The following is a 23,781-nucleotide window of genomic DNA, read 5'->3' on the forward strand; positions in this document are numbered from 1 at the left end:
ATGTCAATCTTGTAGAGAATTGTCACTGCTACAACATTTGCTTTAATCCCATTTCGATAGAACTTGCGGTTTCCGAGGAAAATCGTGAAAACATAATAAAACCCTAAAAATTTAAACTTTGACCGCGATTTATTTGAAAATCCCTCCGTCGATTTTTTTCGTTTTTTGCTTTTTCTCATATATGAACATTGTAGTTTCAGAACCCCAAAAAACTTCCCAGGTGTAAGCACCTTTCATTTAAAATTAGTTAAGGCTCACGGTGAAATTTTATGAATACTAATTACATTTCGTGAAATATCGGATCTTTTCTTCGACATGTGAAAGTGTCGGCAAAGATGTCATGGCAAAGTCTTAATAAGGACATCACTTTTAGGATCTTAAAATGAATTTGATATTTGGGGGGCTACGCTCTTCTAAAAAAATGGGTGAATATGCTGTTCCAATGCCAAATTCAAAATTCCCCCCAAGGTCAAATAAAAAGCTTCAAGGCCTCACACTTTGACATGTTTTAGAGAAATTGCTTATCACTCTTAACGCCAAAAGATCCACTTAAACGGTAGCCATACCCAATTAAACATTTTTAAATATTTTTAAAGGTTATGATGATGGATTTTTCTCTAAACGATTTTTATAAAATCGTTTAATGGTATTGCATGGATTTTGTTTATTAGGGAAGCAATTGCATTCAATGTGGAAGGGAAGAAAACTTAAATGATATGCGCTTTAAAATTTAACTCGTTGCAGTTGAAATTAATTTAAAGTTATTTTTTATAAGTAATTTGTTAATCATTTTTTTGTTCTTTTTTTGTATTGTTTAGAAAATAAACAATTGTAACATATACAAGAACTGTTTTTTAATGTACATTACTAAAAACTATTTTACAAACATATTCAATTCTATATTTTATTGTTGTTTTTTTTTTTGTGTGTTTTTTTATTATTATTTTAATAATACTAAAATCTAATTTGTGTAGCATTTTAATAACTGTGTGTGTGTATGTGAAAGTTGTTCTTTATTTATTTATTTTTGTAAAATATTTCACTAATACAAATAAACATAATTAAAATTATTATTGTTATAAAGGGGTAGCATTTATTTGTGAGACTGTTAAAAAAAAGAAATGTGATTTTCATTTATGGGACAATGTTTGAATTTTCAAACTAAAATTTTCGGCTTTCCTCTTTCACTTGCATTATAAATCTAAAAGCTCGATTAATAACATTTTTTCTCTATGGAATTTTTAAAATTTTGTTATGTGTATTTTTAAAATCCTTGAAACTGAACATCACATTTCCCTTTCTTTTTAAATTTCCTTTGCATTTAATTACTGTTTTTGTGTTAGGAGTTTTGGGTTCGTTTTCTTTTTAGTTTTATTTCCTTTTAATTTTTTTATTTACCTCAGTTGCTAACCTTCATTTTTTTATTACATTCTCTATACACAATGGAACTACTTTCAAAACAAATTAAAAGTTTCTGCTAAGTATTGGACCGCTCTTATACACAATTTTTTGTTGTAATTATTTTTTAAAAATAAATTTTAACACTTTTCTTTAAAATTACTGCTTCTCTTTTTCAGCTTCATTCCTCCGTCAACTTCAGTAAAACATTTCATATTTAAAGAAATTTCTGGATTTACGTGAACCCATTAATAATTGCTGCTGTTCTTGCCTTGCCAAATTACCATCATCATCATCGTCGTCTTCATCATTATCATAATGAAGGTAAGTATTCACACTAGTTTCATCATCTTCGGTATTGGCATAATCATCAATATCTTCATCGTCATCTTCATCATCATTACCAGCATTGTTGTCATTTTCTAAACTTTCATCAAAGGCCGCCATCATCATCATTATACTCCGTTCCGCCTCATGATCCTTTTTTACTCAAATAATACTTTCATCATTGTTGCGCGTCAGACGTATTGTTGTGGTTGAGGTGGTGGCGGAACTGGCTTCACCATCACTACCACTGCCAGTGGCACCACCACCACCACGTTGATCACGTCTATGCGCCATGGGATCATTTGATATTGTGGTGACAACAATATTTTCATCATCATACAAATCGAAATCTTCATCATTATCATCATCGTAATCTGATGTGGAGGTGGAAAGTAATGCCGTGGTAACGTGACTCCTTTTATTTCCGCCACTGCTTAATGCCGAACTACTGGCCGAGCCAACACCTGGACCACCACTGGTGGGCACACCCAAACCTCTGCGTATCTGGGCCCGGGGTGTTAGTCGTGGCAGCAAAGGTTCCCGGCCACTGCGCAATAATTTTTCACTATTTGTACTGGCATGATCGGCCCGCTCCGCCTCGGCTAACATTGCCTCCCATTCTTCACCGGCCGGTTCACACAATGACTTGGAGTATCCATGATGATAAGATTCCTCGGGGATAGTGTCTCTGTGGGGGAGCATAGTTCGAAATTTTGTTGGTTGGTCGATTATGGTTTCAATGGATGATGTTGTGGAATTTTGATTTTGGGTTTTGATTTTTCGTTTTGAAAGCAGAGAAAACATGTAAAAAAATTTCAAGAAATCATGAGATGAATATGTTTTGAAAGTAAAGTTTTGGATTTTATGTAGAATAAAAGAAATTGAAATTGTTTTGTTTAAATTTTTTAAATAATTTAGAATAATAAGGCTAACATCAATTTTTAGCAATTTATTTAAAACCGAATTTCAGTTTGCAACGCTTAAGTTTTTGTTTAAAAAAAATATTTAAAACATATATAGTATTAAGGCGATATACATATTTGTGCGATATCAGAGAACGGAAAAGATTTATGGCCTACGACCAAATTTCTGTTTTTTGAAAAATATTTGAATTGTTTTTATTTTCAATTAAACAAATATAACCTACAACAGCAGGAGTTTGGTAGCAATTCGAACGAATTTGAATTCGAATCGTCTTAGAGAAACAGGCCATTAATATAATATAGCAACACCTGCAAAATTAAAGAAAATCCAAATTTTCATTGACTTATTTTGAAGGCAAACGGAAGAATTCGCTGTGTTTTGTAAGTGAAATAAAAACTAAGCAAGTAAAAAGTCCGTAAAAAGTCTAAAATAAAATAGTCTTAATTAAAGTGGAATAATTAGTTTCCTTCACAATTTTAGGTGGAAGAATTGTAGTCGAACGAATACCCCAAATGCTTAAATTATCTAACCTAATCTAAAACCAGTAAGGAAAGGATCAAAGTCGGGCGGGGCCGACTATATAATAACCTACACCACTGTGAATATGTAAAATATATATGGGAGCTAACTCCAAATCAGAACAGATTTTGATATAATTTTTCACATTTATTTGTAGACCAAATTCTGTCGCATAGTCCAAATTTCACCAAAATTGGACATATATTGCGTGTTTCGTACATCAAATACCTTAAATTGGTCGAAAATATATATGGGAGCTATATCCAAATCTGAACCGATTTCGATATGATTTGTCACAGTTATTTCTAGACTAACCACCGTCACACATTCCAAATTCCATTGAAACCGGACAAATATAGCGTGTTTCGTGCACCAAATGCCTTAAATCTGCCTAATATATATATGAGAGCTATATCCAAATCTGAACCGATTTCGATATAATTTGGCACACTTATTTCTAGGACAAATACCGTCACACATTCCAAATTTAATTGAAATCGGACATATATAGCGTGTTTCCTGCACCAAATTCCTTAAATCGGGCGAAAATATATATGGGGGCTATATCCAAATCTGAACCGATTTCGATATAATTTTGCACACTTATTTCTAGACTAAATTCCGTCGCACATTCCAAATTTCATTGAAATCGGACATATATAGCGTGTTTCGTGCACCAAATGCCTTAAATCGGGCAAAGTTATATATGGGGGCTATATCCAAATCTGAACCGATTTTTAGCAAAATAAATAGCGTTCGTCCTTTGACCAAAAAAACTATCTTCCGCAATTTTCATGCGAATCGGACAATAAATGCGACCTGTACTATATTTACAAAAATACATGGACAGACGGACATGCGTAAATCGACTCAGAAAGTGATTCTATGTATATTCCTAAAAGGAACTGTGGATCTATCTCGTTTCCTTTTGCATGTTACAAACTAATGCACAAAGACATAATACGCTTTACCACAAGGTGGTGTAGGGTATAATGATATTTTACAAAATATTTTGAAGATTTCTGCATGCGATTTGGCTCAGTTGCCATAGATAACCCCAAATGTCAATTTACATCTAGTTCGGATAAAAATTGTAGCTAAAATCCTCAATATACCGAACATCGGGAGGTACCGATTAATGGGGTCTATACCAAAACATGAACCTATGTTGGCGATTTTTGGTGGAGAAGTTTCGTGACCACTGAGAACCTCAAATGTCAAATTACAGCTAGCTCGGTTAAAAATTGTAGCTAAAATCCTCAAAATACCGGACATCGGGAGGTACCGTTATATGGGGGCTATACCAAAACATGGACCTATATTGACGTTTTTTATGAGAAGTTTCGTGACCACTGAGAACCTCAAATGTCAAATTACAGCTAGTTCAGTAAAAACTTGTAGCTTAAATCTTCAAATTACCGAAAATCGGGAGTTGCCGTTATGTGGGGGCTATACCAAAACATGAACTATGTTGACGATTTTTGGTGGAGAAGGTTCGTGACCACTGAGAACCTCAAATGTCAAATTACAGCTAGTTCAGTAAAAACTTGTAGCTAAAATCTTCAAATTACCGAAAATCGGGAGTTGCCGTTATGTGGGGGCTATACCAAAACATGAACTATGTTGACGATTTTTGGTGGAGAAGGTTCGTGACCACTGAGAACCTCAAGTGACAAATTACAGCTAGTTCGGTTTAAAATTGTAGCTGAAACCCTCAAAATACCGAAAATCGGGAGGTAACTTCATATGGGGGCTATACCAAAACATGAGCCTATTTTGATGATTACTAAGAATATCAAATCAAAGCTAGTTCTGTTTAAAATTGTAGCTGAAACCCTCAAAATACCGAAAATCGGGAGGTACCGTCACATGGGGGCTATACCAAAACATGGCGATTGACGATTTTTGGTGGAGAAGTTTCGTGACCACTGAGAACCTCAAATGTGAAATAACAGCTAGTTCGGTTAAAAATTGTAGCTAAAACCTTCAAAATACCGAAAATCGGGAGGTACCGTTATATGAGGGCTATACCAAAACATAGACCTATGTTGATGATTTTTGGCGGAGAAGTTTCGTGATCACTGAGAACCTCAAATGTCAAATTACAGCTAGTTTGGTTAAAAATTGTAGCTGAAACCCTTAAAATGCCGAAAATCGGGAGGTATGTTTATATGGGGGCCGTACCAAAACATAGACCTATGTTGACGATTTTTGGTGGAGAAGGTTCGTGACCGCTGAGAACCTCAAGTGACAAATTACAGCTAGTTCGGTTTAAAATTGTAGCTGAAACCCTCAAAATACCGAAAAGCGGGAGGTACCGTTATATGGGGTCTGTACCAAAACATGGTCCTATGTCGACGATTTTTTAAGGAGAAGTTTCGTGGCCACAAAGAACCTTAAATGTTAAATCACAGCTAGTTCGGTTAAAAATTGTAGCTAAAATCATGAAAATACCGAAAATCGGGAGGTACCGTTATATGGGAGCTAAACCAAAACATGAACCTATGTTGACGATTTTTGGTGGTGAAGTTTCGTAATCACTGAGAACCTCAAATGTCAAATAACAGTTAGTTTGGTTAAAATTGTAGCTAAATTAATCAAAATACCGAAAATCGGGACATACTGATATATGGAGGCTATACAAAAACATGGACCTATGCCCATACTTTTTGGAATATAAGTTTGTTGACCACTGGGAACCCTATATGCCGAACTATAGCCAATTCGGTATGAAAATGTGAATAAAAACGTCAAAATACCAAAACGTGGACCGATATAGCCTATCATCGAACTTAACCTACCTGCAAACAGAAGATGCATCTTTCCAAAATTTTTGATTATTTCAAATTCAATGCGGACGACGTGAACATACTGTCAAATATTACCCCCCGAAACTTGGGGTAGTTACCCCCAGTTTTTGTAACAAATTTTTGTTCGTTCGTTTATATTCGTAATAATTTAGGCATCCATAGCTTTGCCCCCAGATGACATACATACCTAATTTTTCGTAGACGCGTTCCATATTTATTAAGAGTTCCTCATATAAAAATCAGCGCTCTACATTTGCGCTTTGGCGAGTAAATCGATCTACAAAATTTGACAATTCGTGTGAGAAGAAAAAAAAAATTACAAAAACAGGGGGTAAGTGATCGGAATTCTGCTACCATCGACCAGGACATTCAACTCTGTGCTCATCTCTATAGTTTCCGTGTGGTGAACTGAGTGGCCGGAGACCCAATGACGGATATTAGCATATTCCTCGCGTGGAAAACGGTGGTAAAATCAGTAAAATAGGAGTTCTGCCTTTCACAGAGAAGGTAGACGTTAAGATCGTACAATCATCCGCTTACGTAATGATTATTTTAATGCGTTACAAACGGAACAACAAACTTTATATACCCTACATAACAATCTAAGTTAGGGAGTCATGCCGTGCCCGCCACTCATTATATTTGGTCACCGTAATATTTTTTAGAGCTTTCAGGTCAGCATGGACTTATGTCGTTGTAATCAGTACCGCAAAATTTGCTTTAGGTGAACATTTTAAAACGATCCTCGATCATAAAGGAAAATTTTGAATTTTTGTGAGGGAGTTCCAAAAGGATTTTTTAGAGCTTTCAGGTCATTATGCTAGGAAGCATGGACTTGACTACCAAAAAAAAGTACATCGTTGTAATTGGGTTCATAACTATGTAGTTTATGTGAAAATTTGTAAACGATCATCGAACAGTCCTTAAACTGCTTATAAGGGAAAATGTTTAATTTTTGTGAAGGAGTTCCGAGGAATGATCAGACGTAAATTTGAACCTTAACGTACATTTCGAAGAGAAAATATTTGCATATTTTCTACCAAATCGGTTTACTTAACTCGTAAGTAATCGTGCAATCAATCATTTTTATTAGTTCCAGCAGGTTTTTAGGTCTTTCGGGCCATGATCTCTGGATGACTTACCAACGAAAAATAATTATATCATTGTAATCAGGACCACAAGGACTACCTTCAGTAAAATGTTCGGATCAAATCAAGAACTAACATGTTAAACAGCCGGACAAACGGACGAATTGCATCTGGTTCCTTTGTGTCCTGAAAATTTTTGAAACCTGGACGATGCGTCCATTTAGAATCTTGAGGCAGGTGAGTGGGTTTAGCTGGGCATTCATGCAGGGTGTTGTGCGGTCCCAATCTACATGTAGCACATTTGTGCCAACAATTTGGGCCCAGTATTTAGGCGGCTGCATCTTCCAGCTCATATTTGGCGTAAAACCACTCGTGTTTGCTTTGGTAGCTTGCGTTCTTCTGCTGCGATAGAGGGGTTGTCTCCGTGTAAGGCATTCACACTGTACCTTTGAACTGCCTGCACAAATGCATCATGCTTCATATGCATGCTGATCCAGTGGTTCTCCCGTTGGAGTTTTCTCTCTTTGTATCATGAAGATCCCTCCTGACATGCCTGTGAGGGACAATTATATCCATCATATAGTGATCGGGATGGCTCTCACGGTAACAGCCGACAGGTACTGCAATGAGACCATGCCATTGTGTTGCCGTACTGGAAGAATCTTCGACTCCTCATGCAGATGTTTCACTGGTGACAAGTTCTCGAACCACATTGGCGCCACATAGTATACCACAGACCGACCTATCAACCTGTGGTTGAGACGCAGATCTACCGATTATAACCAATTCGGTCATTTCCTTCGAGAATTATCGTGCGCACCATTTTAGCGAACATTTTTGAAGGAGTAGACCGATATGGTCTAAATCGGTTGATCCGTTCGCGTGAAACACCAGCCAGTGAGACAGACGGGCGGACGGACGGTCATACATGGCTAAATCAACTCCAAATTGTATTAAACGGATTTCGTCCAAACATACTTGGGATCTAACCAGGTATGTTTGGACGAAATCCGTTATTTCAATGAGGCACCATTTTGTACGTATCAATGTATATACCTTCTTTAGCCTAAAGGCCGAGGTTATAAAACTAAACAACAAGTCAAAAAGTATCAGTCGGCTTCACCGACAGAGATATACCCTCAGCCTGTGTGAATCGAAACAATTTTTACCCAAAAAACTTAGTCCATTTTGGAAGTGGGTCTTATTTTGGAAGATAGATTTCGGGCCCACCAGTCATTTCAGATGATCAACACATAATTTAGAGCTTTTGGAGAGAGAACATGGACATGCCCACGAAAAACATTATATTGCTGTAAACAGGGAGTACCTTCGGCAAAAATTTCCAAAGGATCTTCGAACAGACCCTTAACCGCGCAAAAATGTTGAACATTTGTGTGGGAGTTACCCCAAGGAGTGGACCGATAGGGCCCACTTTTGAACATAAATTAAGTTTGGACAGAATATTTCGAGATCCATAGTTTGGACCAAATTGGTTGCTCCGTTTTGAGGTTTATCGCGCGTACCATTTTAGCGAATATTTTCGAACTTTTGTGTGGGAGGTATCGGAAGAAGTGTTCCTATAAGCATCACCTTGGAATTTCATCTAATATTCGAAGAAATATTAAGACATGAAAAGTGTGGACCAACGCAGTATTCGGTTCGAGAGTTGTCGTGCGCACCAGCCACACCAAATTCTGGCCGTAGGAATATTTTTTTTTACAGATTTTGGGTCATTTTCCCAAGCATTATGAACATGCCACTCAAAAAACTTGTATCATCGTAATAGGGGCCTTCAGTGCAACATGTTCAAGAAAAATTAAAACGATTCGACAGGAAGTCCTAAACTGCACATTTCCGAAATTTGGTGTGGGAGCTACCCGAAGGAGTTGACATGTACAGTCCAAATCCCTACCTGATGTATGTCTCGTAGAAGTATTACGATGTGCAAAGCATGGACAAATTGGGTACTGCCTGTGAGAGTTATCGTGCGCACCATTTTAGTGAAAAGCTTTGAACTTTTGTGGGGGAGGTACCAAAAGGAGTGGACCCTATGGTTCAACTTATAACTTGATTTAAGTTTGGACAAAATATTATGACTGGCAAATTTTGGACCGCCAAATCGGGTTATCCGTTCGTGCGTTCCATCCACTATACATGATCCCATAGCAGTTTCTTAGAGCTTTTGGGCTATTTTCTCAAGAAGTATGGACTTGCCCCTGATGAAACTTGTACTATCGTAAGGGGGGCAGTGAATACAAGTTGTTACAACAAAAATCAAAGCGATTCGAGAGCAGGTCCTAAACTGAACTTTTTCGAAATTTTGTGTGGAGGTACCAGAAGGAGTGGATCGATTGGGTCCGTATTGGAAATTTTGAAATGTTGACTGTGGGTTTCAGTTGATGTGTAGGGGTGAGATAAGGCGGCTTTTTTGGAAATTCGTCATATAAGGCACGAAAGGTACTAAAACGTACTAAATATGGTATCCTTGCTATTCGGCAAACGGAAAGAGCTAGAATTCTGAAATTTGGAACGAGGGTCACTGATGTAGAGTTAGAAAGATGTACCAAAGGGTTTTTGGAAATTCGACCTATAAGTGTACGAAAAGTACTAAAAGTTACTAAATTTAGTACCAATTGTATATATTGGACGAATATAGCTAGAATTTTGAAATTTGGTATGGGAATCAAGGTTGGGAATTGGTGTTATTATAAACAAATGGTTTTGGAAGTTCGTACTTATGTGTACGAAAAGTACTATGGTACTAAATTTGGTACAATATGGACTTGTGTGAACGGATAGGGCTGGAAACCTGAAATATGGAATTAAGATTACTGTTGGAGTGTAGGATTGAGGTTCTATTGGAAATTCGTATTTATGGGTACAAAAAGTACTAAATGGTCCTAAATTTGGTACAAATTGGATTTGGGTTAACTAAATGGTACGGATTCTGAAATTTGAAATTATGACTAATGTTGGCCTGTTGTTCTGAGTTTTGAAAATTCATACTTATGGGTACGAAAAGAACTAAATTTGGTACAATTTGGATTTGGTTACGGATAGAGCTTGAATCCTGAAATTTGTAATTAAGATTATTGTGAAAGTGAAGGGTTAAGGCAGTTTTGGAAAATCGTACTTTGGGTACGAAGAGTAGTAAATGGTACTAATTTGGTACAATTTGGTGTTGGACGAACGGATACAGCTGGAATTCTGATATTTGGAATTAAGATTACTGTTATTATTTTGTATTAACGTCAGTGTAGGGTTAAGATACGTGATTGTCGATGCACGTACCATGAGTATACGAAAATTATTATATGGTACTCAATTTGTTGTTGGGTGTAGGGACAGAGCTGGAATTTGTATTTGTGATTGTTGGAGTGTGAGGGTGATTATTGGGGTGTAACGTTGGTATATGAACGTGTTTTATGAAATTCGTACCAAAAATTACGAAAAGTACTAAAGCGGTCTAAATGTTGTATCGGGGCTAGGAACAGAGCTGGAATTCTAAAATTTGTTCTTAAAGTCACTGTTGGTATGTGGGGTTAAGATATGGAGATGGCTTTGAATTTTATATAATTTGTTATTGTCTGAAAGGGTCAGTAGGAATTTTTAAAATTTTAAGAGGAGGTTTCGGAAATTCGCACTTATGTTTTATATGTAAAATATTACAATTGGGTTGGTGTACGAAAATTACTAAATTGGTTACCATTTTTTTATGCGTACAAATTCTGAAATTTGGTATGAGGGTCGCTGATGGCTGAAATGGTATTGGAAATCATACTATAAGGCCATGAAAAATACTAAATGGTACTAAAATTGGTCTTGCCTTTATTTGTTTTACCTCCGCAGAAAGTCCTTGATTAAAAAGCCTCAAACAATGTGGCTCGCTGTTGTTGTGTAAGGGTGAGATATGGCTGATTTTTTTTTGAAAATAAAACTAAAAAGCTGCGAACAGTACTTAAAAATAAATGTTTATTAAAATTGGTATAAGTACAGCGAAATTTTTAGTGTTCACCATTTCCATATTAAATATTGTTTATTTGTTTCTTTTTATATCCTTTGCGCATACGAAGTAGCGGGCACATTGCTAGTATATTAATAAAATATTTAATAAATGACTGAATCGCAATATTTGTAGTGTTTTTCGACAAAAATCAAACAAACATTGACCAACTGACCATCACAGATGATTGAAGAAGAGCTGATCAAACTTGCTAAATGTTGCTGAGAAAAATTCTTCTAGTAACCCTTGTTTTCTCATTTCGCTCACTTTTACTAAACTTTTCCGTAAAAACACAGAATTAGGTAACATTTCGTAATAATCCTGTACTATAATTCTGATTTGAACAATACAAATTACAATTGTTTATAGAAGAAAATTCCATTTACAATGATATCGCACAAAAACGATTGCCTAAAAATATGTGTAAATTTTGTAATATATTTTTTATAGTCGGGAACAGCTGGGTTCTTAACAAACCTGAGTAATAAAAAATTTTAAAGAAAATAATTGACACTTGTTGTGCAGTATTTGCCCAGAAATATTCTAAATAAACAAAAACTTAAGCGTTGTTGTTAATACATTTAAATTTTAGTATACACAATTTAGAAAACAAATACTGATTACTAAATATTAACCGAAGGTTAGGATAATATTCAGCAACTTGTAGATGTTCATGCTGTTAATTATAACACGAATAAATAACCAATTAGTTTGCATTTATAAAAAAAGCTTTCAAAATAAGCAATTTTGGGTTAGGATTTGAGTTAAGCTTGTGTTATGTTTTGTTTTTAAGGTGTATGTGTGTGTAAGTGTTAAAGCATAGAGTGCGTTTGGAAGAAATCAGTAAATTTAACTATCAAAGATTTGAAGAAAAGAAGAAATAAAAAAATAAACAAATACAGTAGCTCCTTTATATAATGACTAAATGGTTTATTGTTTGTTAAAAAGGAAAAGGCAATGTTTGGAAATATAAATTCATAAGATTCAGGTACTTGAGATTTTCTTTTGCCCATTATATGAAGGTTCCACTGTATTTTTATGACATCGGTTTTTTGTGTTAAAATAATATATGTTATTGAAAGAAAAAAAGAGAAAAATATATGTGTGTATATTTAAACTAAAAGTAAAAGCAGCAGCAGCAGAACAAGAAGGAAAAATATTAAAATACGTAGCATAAATACATACATGCATCAGATGTTAATAAATTGTTTATTAATTGATACATACATACATACATTTATAATATTTAATATTTGTTAAGTAAATTCAAGCAATAATATCATATTAGTTTTATAAGTGTTAAACAACTAAATAATATATTATTTTTCTAACTACTGTAAAACGATTTTTTGGCTTTCGTTAAAAATCGTTACAAGTTAGTAGCAGAGGTCTCTTATATGACCTCTTTGGTTTTTAACCGCTTTATGGCCTTTCGTTATTAATATCCAGCAATTTGGGGTTATTTTTTATTTATTTATTTTTTTTAAACTTATTTTGTTAAAATAACTAAAAACTACATTACATGCATTTATTATTGTTTTCATTTTGTTTGTTGTTAATTTGGAAAAGCAATACAATTTTGTTAGACTTATTAAATTCTTGTTTTTATTTAGGGGTGGGGGTTAGTTCTATACAATTACTATTATTAATTTATTAAATTATAATAAACGTGTTTTATTGTTTTAGTTTGTAGTAATTATATTTTTTCATTATTCCATTATTTAGTGTTAAAGCTCATTTGTACAGAACATCAATTACTTTTGGTTTGTTTTAATGTAGCAGATATTTTTTGAAGTAAACGTTTACAAACAGAAACATTTTCTTCTAAAAAGTAACATATCGGTGCCTCACTTCCTCAACCTAGTATCTTAAAAAATTAAAATTTTCTGGGGAGTTTCAAAATGTATGTTTTGATGTATCGGGCTTTGGGTGTACTCAATTTTCTAATCATTTCATTTAAACTTTAATACAGCCACCGATGTATCAAAAAATTAACTTCTTCATCTTTTTTTGTGGGATTATTGTGCACATAAAACTAGTCCTTAAGCGAGAGACTTTGTTTTAAAATTAAAAAAAAATACACGTAAACAAGTATCATTCGGCTTTGCCGACAGAGATATACTTTCAGCCTGTGTGAAGTGAAACACAATGTTTTCCCAAAAAAAGAAATCTTTTGTATTTAGGAGGTTTTCAGAATGTTGGGCATATTAACTTGCCGACAAAAATATGGATTTAGATTAAAGACCAAAAGTTTTGCGGGGGAGGTAACTAAAGGAATGGACCGACATAGTGCAGTTTGGAAGTGGGTCATATTTGGTGAAACATTCCTCTCCATAGATATCCCCATCAGTCATTTCAGTTAGTCACCATATAATTTAGACCTTAGAACCATTATGTCATGAAGCATGGAATTGCCCACGAAAAACATATGATCGCCGCAAACAGGGACACTAGGAGTACCTTTGGTAAAAAATTCCAAATGATCCTCGAACAGTTTGGACATAATATTTCGAGATCCAAAGTTTTGATCAAATCGGTTGCTCCGTTTATGAGATATCGCGCGTACCGTTTTAGGGAATATTTTTGAACTTTTGTGGGAAAGGTACCGGAAGAAGTGGACCTATAAGCACCACATTTGAATTTTGTGTAATATTCGAAGAAATATTACGATATGCAAAGTGCAACACAGTATTCGGTTCGAGAGTTTTCGTGCGCACCAAGCACTACACTTGCTGGCCGTAGGGTTTTTTTTTAAAGCTTTTGAGTCATTTTAGCAGGATGTTTGGCCTTGCCAATCAAAAAACTTGTACTATCGTAATAGGGGCTTTGAGTACAACAGCTTGCAAGAAAAATCAAAACAATTTGAGAGGAGGTCCTACACTGCACTTTTCCTCTATAGAGCCCCAGATCTATGCATCGTAGAAATATCGATATCGAGAGTTATTGTGCGCACTATTTTAGCGAGAAGTTTTGAACTTTTGTGGGGGAGGTACCAAAAGGAGTGGATCCATATGGTCCATCTTATAACTTGATTTAAGTTTGGACAAAATATTACGACTGCCAAATTTTGGATCGAATTGTTTTATATGTTGGAGAGTTATCGTGCGCTGCATCCATTTTCTCAGGAAGTATGGACTTGCCCCTGAAAAAACTTGTACCGTCGTAATGAGGGCAGCGAATACAAGTTGTTACAACAACTGCACTTTTCCGAAAAATGTTGTGTGGGGTATCCGAAGAAGTGGACCGATATAGTCCATATTCGAACTTAAACTAAGTTTGGCCAAAATATTACGAAGTGCAAAATTTGGAACGAGTCGGTTGATCCATTCGAGAGTTATTGTGCGCACCAGACAGACAGATGGACAGATATGGCTAAATCGACTCCAAATTGTCGGAAACCAATTTCGTTCAAACATACTTGGGGTCTAAAACCGTTATTTCGATGAAACACATTTTTGGTCGTATTAAAATGTATATACCCTCATTACCCTAAAGGCCGAGGATATAAAAATTTTGCATCGTTAAATTCGAACTATCCTCTTCATGAATTGTTGCGTAACCAAATCGCAAAGCGTGTGGTAAATTAGAATGTTGCGATGTTATAAACTGCAGCCTTAGTATATTCTTTTTAAAATTGTTTGCTGGTAAATGTTTTCGTTCTCATATATTTGTCTTTTTTCATAGTAGTAGTATATTGGTTCGTATGTTAAGAGTAAAAGTACGAAGATAAAAATTAGCAAAGCCACTCCCATCTCCTGAGTTAGCTCAAACGTTCTTCACTTGCTCCGCGTACCTAAGGATGCGGGTTTCAATCCTACTCGGACCGATTTCATATATTTTTATTTTTGCTGTTCTTTTTCCTCTCTGGAGCATATTTTTAACCGTAATGAGAGCATAGTTTGATTATTTTATTTGAACACTATCCTAAACTCAATTGTCGTGTCCTTCTGTTTGCCCTTTGGCACTTGCATTTGGTATTTGCATTTATATTTAAAATATTTACAAATTGTATATGCGAATTTTATATCCAAGCACTTTGTTTTTCAACAGCAAACCAAAACGAAACCAACCCCCTTCTGGTGTGTTACTTGTTACATACCCAGCAAACCAATCGTACTGACATCGTACCGAAATCGGAACAAAATTCGGAGGCTACGTCCGATGTCGGATCCGAAATCGTAACGAAATCTTAACGAAAGTTGAATGAAGTTTCGGAACGAAATGTCGGAGCTAAATCGGATCGATTTTGGTACGAAATCTGAAGTTCGGAAGGGAAATTTATTTCCGACATTCGCTCCGATATCGGAGCGAAATCGGTAAAAAATCTGAATTATTTCCCTTCCAAAAAATCCTTTAGAAACGGGAATGATTTTACGAAATTGTTCAAACGTGTCGGAAGCAACGTCGTTCAGATTTCGTTCCGATTTCTAAACGATTTGTCGGAGCGGAAATAGTTCAGATTTTGTACCGATTTCGGAACTAATGTCGGAAAGAAATTTCCTTTCCAAATTTCCCAAGGATTTTCTTCAGATTTCGTTAAGAAATCGAATCGAAATCGATACGATGCCGCTCCGACATTTCGTTCCGAAATTATGTCAACCACTTCATACAACTTTCGTTAAGATATCGTTACGATTTCGGATCAGACATCGGACGTATCGTCCGAATTTTGTTCCGATTTCGTTAAGATGTTGGTACGATTGGTTTGCTGGGTACATACACAAAGAGACGGCATAGTGACGGTGTTGGTTGTTGGGCAAAGGGCAATTTGTTTCCGACATTTCGCTCCAAATTCGTACCCGAAATCGGATAAAAAAAATTGGTATGTTTAAAGGGACATATACCGGAGAGTGTGGGCCGATAGACACCACCTTTGAACTTTGTCTAAGATTCTTAGAAATATTACGATATTGTTACAAAAATGCCAAAGCCATTTGAGAGCAGGCCTTAAACTTCACTTTTCCAAAATTTTGTGTCGGAGGTCCTGGAAGGAATAGACAGATAAATGATCTATGTCTGGTAGAAATATTACGATATGCAGTGTATGGACCAAATCGGCAACTCCCTTCGAGAGTTGCCATGCGCATCATTTTTGCGAAACTTTTGTGGGATAGGTACTTGAGGGGTAGCTCCGATATGGTCCATCTACGAACTTGGTCGAAGTTTGGATACAATACTAGGGGCCAAATTTTGGATCGAATAGGTTTATCCGTTATTGTGCGATCCGAACAGCCAAATAGACAGACTGACGTGGATAAATCGACTCCGAATAGCAAAAATTCCCACAAAGCAGAATTTTGGTGGACAGCTAGGGTTTGCCATTAGAAGCAATATCATGTTCACTATCCCCAAAAAAGGTGATCTAACACTATGCAAAAATTGGAGAGGTATAACATTGTTGAACTCCGTCGGCAAAATTATGGCTACTCTAATTCTACAAAAAATCCAACCTACGATTGATGAGACGCTACGTAAAGAGCAAGCGGGGTTTAGGCCGGGACGATCGTGCGTAGTGTGAGTGAGACACATTATTCATAATACTCTTGGAGTGGGTAATAGAAGAAACTAACTCACAAGTTCCTGATGGCATACGATGGAACTTAAACAATTTCCTTGGTAATATTGATTACGCTGATGACATCTGTCTATTGACACACAACTTATCCGCGATGGAAGCAAAACATATGAAATTATCCGAAAACGCAAATAAGGTCGGATTACGAATAAATTTCACAAAGACTAAACTAATGCGTATCTGTTAAGAAATCGCAAGGCCAATGACAATCAATGGAACAAGTATTGAAGATGTTACGTCGTTCAATTACCTTGGATGCACAATATCAGCGAAAGATATAAACGATCGTATCAATAAGGCGCGGTCAGCTTTTATGAAATTATATAAAACATAGAGATCCAATACCATATCCAAGAAAACAAAACTCAAAATATTCAACAGCAGCGTCAAATCTGTCTTACTTTACTGATGTACTACATGGAGCTTTACAAAAGCAACTCAACAAAAGTTACAATCTTTTGTGAACCGCTGCCTCAGACAAGTATTACACATTTACTGGCCCAACTGGATATCAAACGAATCCTTATGGCAAATGGCGAACTGCAGCCCATTATCCATCGAAATACGTAAGAGAAAGTGGACATGGATCGGTTATACGCTTAGACGACCCCCATCAGAAATAGCGAGATCGTCACTCGAATGGAATCCCCAAGGGTACCGCAGCCAAGGGCGCCCTCGGAATACATGGATACGCTGTATGAGGCAAGAATATGAAGCAGCCCAACTTTCATGGAATCAAATAAAGATGCTAGCAAGAGTTAGAGATAGATGGAGAGATTTTGTTAATGCCCTATGTTCCTCGTGAACGTTTTATTTATGTATATAATAATTGTATTAACGTTAAAACTTACATAAATAAATAAAGGACATATATAATGTTCATAGGTGAACAAAATTCACATTTTTAGGTTTATTTTAGGTTTTCGCGTTTTGCTTGGATACCACAAGTCCTATCAAAATGGGTCTAAAGAAAATGTTGTAACTGTGAAAATTCTCTAGGGGAATGACCGTTAGGATTTGTTCATAGGTGTTACCATTTTTGAGATATATAGATGTTCAGGTAATATTTTTAGCTTTTTTGTTAGGTTTTCACGATTTGCTTGAAAACGATAAGTCTTATCGAAATGGGGCTAAAAAGAATCTTTTAGCTATAAAAAGCGCTCCGGCGTTTTTTTTTTTTTTTTTTGTTTTTCGATTTTTCTCATTAGTGAACATTGTAGTTTGAGAATCCGTAAAAACTTCCCAGGTGTAAGCACCTTCCATTAAAAGTTGCTTCAAGATTACCGTGAATATTAATTTTATAGCTGGAACATTTATGTGACACCGACATTTATGTGACACCGACGAAGTTTGAGGATAACATTATAGAATTGTTTGAATTATTTTACATTTTCAGGCAAAAAATGTAGTTTTTCGAGTGGGTTGTTTCTTCAAATATTTTCTTCATGCTCCGATCTACAAGTTTGGTGCAAAGGGCAAAACCAGATTTTAATTAGTTTCAGGGATATAGCCCCGCTTTGATCTAAAAAATCAATATTTACGCATGTTTAGATGAGGCCCAAAAATTCAAACTAGATCTGACACAACAAAAACCCAAATATGGTTTTAGTCGTTTGGGTATCAACGTTAATAAAACTCTCCGTAGAACAATTTAGCTTACTACTCTCTTATCATGTCACTTTAAAATATCTAATTTTACTCCAATATCTGCTACAATAAAAATGTTTAAATTTTGGTTAGTCCAATAAAATATTTTTTAGTAAACATAATTACAGCCAATTTACAAGATTATTCGTTTCCTTATTGCACACAAATATATACAAATGGCTTTAATACAGCTACAAAACAACATACAGTTTTAATATGGGGAGGCGAACAAAAAAATATTTACTCCGTGGTATACTTACATTCAAAAATTATTTGACTTTTATTGGGATTATTATTAATTTTTGCTTGTGTTAGGGATTGGATTTTGGATTTAGTTGCGATGTTTAATTCTATATTTTTTATATATACAATATATACACTAAAAGTACATTTTTTTGTATTATGAATATAAGTTTAGGGACGTTGGTTGTGTTTCTTTACTTTGTAAATTCGTTACATTATGGAAGTAGTCAGTGGTAGTAGTAGTTGTTGTGGTGGATTGGATGGTATTAAAACTAGGATGGCATGCTGGTGTTAATTCCCCATATTTTCATTTCTCGAGGATACCTTAATCTCTAGAATAAATAGATTAAGGACCAAATATATGAATTTAAAGGTCCCCCGACCTGGCTACATATCCACCAAGAATTCTACTTTAAACGGCAGCCTTGGCGTCAAATAGCCATCTCTTAATGACCACCATGATAATTCTCATCATTATCTTCATGGGTTAGTTATTATTTTTGTTAAGGAAGGAAGGAATTTTTTAGTTTTGTTTTTGGTTATTTCAAACTACTCTCTGTTCTCAAACTACTTGATGCGATTCTAGTTTACGATGTTAATATTAGAGGGGGGATTTTGGATGTTTTTTTTTTTTTAACATTCGGACAAGCGTTTCATTACTTTTTGTCAGTACTTTCGTTAGTCTCATCACTAAAAGAAAAAAATTGGAAGTGGAAGAAAACAAAAACGGGAAACATGTGGTGAGTTTCTTAATGTTTGTCGTTGTTGGTTTTTAATATTGTTATAATTATTATTTTTATTACTGTAATTTTTTTAGTTTGGTTAGTTTTGAAAAACAAAAAACAAAAAAAAGAGGATTGTTTGATTTTTAGTAGAAGTTATTGCAACAATAAAACACGTGTTATTATTTTAGTTTTTTATTTGGATTTGTAAGTACGAAAGATAAGTTAATATATAGAGTTATACAGGAGGGATACAAAACACTTCTGAGTCTCTCTAAAAGGTTGGGGAGGAATAGTTATAGAATTTTAGGAGCTTTGTTGCAGGAAATTTTATGATAACAACAAAATTGCATTGATATTGTTATAATTAAAATAAAAGAAGTTATTATTATTAATTAAAATATTAATTTATTTATAATACATATTTATTAAAAATAAAATACAAAAACATAAAACACACAAAACATATATTTTGTGCAAAATATTAAGAAATAAAATCAAGAAATGTTTGTGTTTAATATTTCAAATAAAAATTTATATCTTTTATCGCAGGGGAATATCTAACATAACCTACACGAATTGTTGTGTTTTAATAAGCTAGCAGTTCACAAAGAGGTGTAATTTTACCCCTTCCTAAGTCGCTGAACATTTTTTTTAACCCCACATAAGTTCTTTCCTTAACGTTTTACTAAATTTTGAAACCTTTTTGGGTGAGTAAGTTTAAATAATAGTTTTCATAGTAAGTATGGCTACTGTACCCAAATCCACAAGGGCAACCATTATGCTGTAAAATTGTCAAAATCTTCAGAGCCCGGTCTTGATATGGATAAAGCAAGACCGATGCACAGTGCTTTCACACATGTACACAATTAAAAAAGAAGGAAACATATTTTAATTAATTGTTTTTTTTTTTTGTTTTATTCCAACAACAATAACCTATAATGTAACATACAACCTACGGAATAGGCACTGTTTTATATTACTGAAGCGAGCGCACTTTGTGTACTTTGATCGCCTGTCAGCTCGTCGGAGAGACATGTTCTTGCTTTAGAACGCTTTTTCCTACTGCATCGTTGTTATTTTTTTTATACGTGCTACTTTGTAAAGATTTTGGGAGGTGGAAGGTAAAGGTGAAAAATCTGTCAGTGACATTCTTCCACGGCTTATGCAGACACATGAAAAATATTCCTAAAAAATTTACGGCTATTGCAGACATTTGAAAAATATTCCTAAAAAATCTACGGCTATTGCAGACATTTGAAAAATATTTTTAAAAATCCACGCCTATGACAGGGCCTTGAAAAAATATTCTTTAAAAATCCATGCCTATGGCAGAGCATTGGAAAATATTCTTAAAAAATCCACGCCTATGGCAGAGCCTTGAAAAAATATTCTTAAAAAATCCATGCCTAATCCACGCTCATGGCAGAGCCTTAAAAATATTCTTAAAAAATCATGCCTATGGCAGAGCCTTGAAAAATATTCTTAAAAAATAAACGCCCAAGGCAGAGCGTTGAAAAAATATTTTTAAAAAATCCACGCCTATGGCAGAGCCTTGAAAAAATATTCTTAAAAAATCCATGCTCTGCTATAGGCCTTGAAAAATATTCTTAAATATCCACGCATATGGCAGAGCCTTGAAAAATATTCTTAAATATACACGCCTATGGCAGAGCCTTGAAAATATATTTTTAAAAAATCCACGCCTATGACAAGGCCTTGAAAAAATATTCTTAAAAAAATCTACGCCTAGGGCAGATCCTTGAAAAAATAGTCTTCAAAAATCCACTCCTATGGCAGAGCCTTGAAAAAATAGTCTTCAAAAATCCACTCCTATGGCAGAGCCTTGAAAAAATGATTTTACAAAATCCAAGCCTTTGAAAAAATATTTTTACAAAATCCAAGCCTTGAAAAAATATTTTTAAAAAATCCACGCCTATAGCAGGGCCTTGAAAAAATATTCTTAAAAAATCCACGCCCATGGCAGAGCCTTGAAAAATATTCTTAAAAAATCCACGCCTATGGCAGAGCCTTGAAAAATATTGTTAAAAAATCCACGCCTATGGCAGAGCCTTAATAAAATATTCTTAAACAATCCACGCCTATGGCAGAGCCTTGAAAAATATTGTTAAAAAATCCACGCCTATGGCAGAGCCTTAAAAAAATATTCTTAAAAATCAACGCCTATGGCAGAGCCTTGAAAAAATATTCTTAAAAAATCCACGCCTATGGCAGAGCCTTGAAAAAATATTTTTAAAAAATCCACGCCTATGGCAGAGCCTTAAAAAAATATTCTTAAAAATCAACGCCTATGGCAGAGCCTTGAAAAAATATTCTTAAAAAATCCACGCCTATGGCAGAGCCTTGAAAAAATATTTTTAAAAAATCCACGCCTATGGCAGAGCCTTGAAAAAATATTTTTAAAAAATCAACGCCTATGGCAAAGCCTTGAAAAAATGTTTTTACAAAATCCAAGCCTTGAAAAAATATTTTTAAAAAATCCACGACTATGGCAGGGCCTTGAAAAAATATTCTTAAAAAATCCACGCCTATAGTAGAGCCTTGAAAAATATTCTTAAATAATCCACGCCTATAGTAGAGCCTTGAAAAATATTCTTAAAAAATCCACGCCCATGGCTGAGCCTTGACAAAATATTCTTAAAAAATTCAAGCCTATGGCAGAACCTTGAAAAAATATGGCAGATCATTGAAAAAAAGCACGCCTATGGCAGAGCCTTAAAAAATATTCTTAAATAATCCACGCCTATAGTAGAGCCTTGAAAAATATTCTTAAAAAATCCACGCCCATGGCTGAGCCTTGACAAAATATTCTTAAAAAATTCAAGCCTATGGCAGAACCTTGAAAAAATATGGCAGATCATTGAAAAAAAGCACGCCTATGGCAGAGCCTTAAAAAATATTCTTAAAAAATCCACGCCTATGGCAGAGCCTTAACAAATATTCTTAAAAAATCCACGCCTATGGCAGAGCCTTAAAAAATATTCTTAAAAAATCCACGCCTATGGCAGAGCATTAAAAAATATTCTTAAAAAATCCACGCCTATGGCAGAGCCTTAAAAAATATTCTTAAAAAATCCACGCCTATGGCAGAGCCTTGACAAAATATTCTTAAAAAATTCAAGCCTATGGCAGAGCCTTGAAAAAATATTCTTAAAAAATCCACGCCTATGGCAGAGCCTTGAAAAAATATTCTTAAAAAATCAACGCCTATGGCAGAGCCTTGAAAAAATATTCTTAAAAAATCAACGCCTATGGCAGGGCCTTGAAAAAAATATTCTAAAATTACAGAGCCTTAAAAATATTCTTCAAAAAGTCATGCCTATGGCAGAGCCTTGAAAAAATATTCTTTAAAAATCCACGCCTATTGCAGAGTCTTGAAAAAATATTCTTAAAAAATGCACGCCTATAGCAGAGCCGTGAAAAATATTCTTAAAAAATCCACGCCTATGGCAGAGCCTTGAAAAAATATTCTTAAAAAATCCACGCCTATTGCAGAACCTTGAAAAAATATTTTTAAAAAATCCACGCCTATGGCAGAGCCTTGAAAAAATATTCTTAAAAAATCCACGCCTATTGCAGAACCTTGAAAAAATATTTTTAAAAAATCCACACCTATTGCAGAACCTTGAAAAAATATTTTTAAAAAATCCACACCTATTGCAGAACCTTGAAAAAATATTTTTAAAAAATCCACACCTATTGCAGAACCTTGAAAAAATATTTTTAAAAAATCCACGCCTATTGCAGAACCTTGAAAAAATATTTTTAAAAAATCCACGCCTATTGCAGAACCTTGAAAAATTATTTTTAAAAAATCCACGCCTATTGCAGAACCTTGAAAAAATATTTTTAAAATATCCACGCCTATTGCAGAACCTTGAAAAAATATGTTTAAAAAATGCACGCCTATTGCAGAACCTTGAAAAAATATGTTTAAAAAATCCACACCTATTGCAGAACCTTGAAAAAATATTTTTAAAAAATCCACGCCTATTGCAGAACCTTGAAAAAATATTTTTAAAAAATCCACACCTATTGCAGAACCTTGAAAAAATATTTTTAAAAAATCCACGCCTATTGCAGAACCTTGAAAAAATATTTTTAAAAAATCCACGCCTATTGCAGAACCTTGAAAAAATATTTTTAAAATATCCACGCCTATTGCAGAACCTTGAAAAAATATTTTTAAAAAATCCACGCCTATTGCAGAACCTTGAAAAAATATTCTTAAAAAACCACGCCTATAACAGAGCCTTGAAAAAATATTCTTAAAAAATCCACGCCTATAGCAGAGCCTTAAAAAATAATCTTAAAAAATCTACGCCCATGGCAGAGCCTTAAAAAATAATCTTAAAAAATCTACGCCCATGGCACAGCCTTGAAAAAATATTCTTAAACAAATCCACGCATATGGCAGAGTCTTGACAAAATATTCATAAAAAAATCCACGCCTATGGCAGAGCCTTAAAAAATAATCTTAAAAAATCTACGCCCATGGCACAGC

The 23,781-nt window shown here is 34.7% G+C and overlaps 1 protein-coding gene across 41 annotated transcripts in view; it reads right to left on the minus strand.

Moving 5' to 3' along the window:
* Positions 1-996: 996 nt before the first annotated feature.
* Nhe2 (Na[+]/H[+] hydrogen exchanger 2) overlaps positions 997-23,781 on the minus strand; it is a 323,901-nt gene continuing 301,116 nt past the window's right edge. For 29 of the 41 annotated variants that reach the window (XM_073970332.1, XM_073970334.1, XM_073970333.1 and 26 more), the window contains one exon: positions 1,332-2,413. In XM_073970332.1, the coding sequence (XP_073826433.1) occupies positions 1,888-2,413 (526 nt within the window). In that variant the 3' untranslated portion in view covers positions 1,332-1,887. Of the gene's footprint in view, positions 2,414-18,550; positions 19,225-23,781 lie in introns of those variants that run through there. The other 12 variants (XM_073970366.1, XM_073970364.1, XM_073970363.1 and 9 more) reach the window with 2 other exon arrangements.

Source organism: Musca autumnalis, unplaced genomic scaffold (assembly GCF_047663935.1).
Source record: "Musca autumnalis isolate F117 unplaced genomic scaffold, ASM4766393v1 scaffold_2, whole genome shotgun sequence".
NCBI lineage: Eukaryota > Metazoa > Arthropoda > Insecta > Diptera > Muscidae > Musca > Musca autumnalis.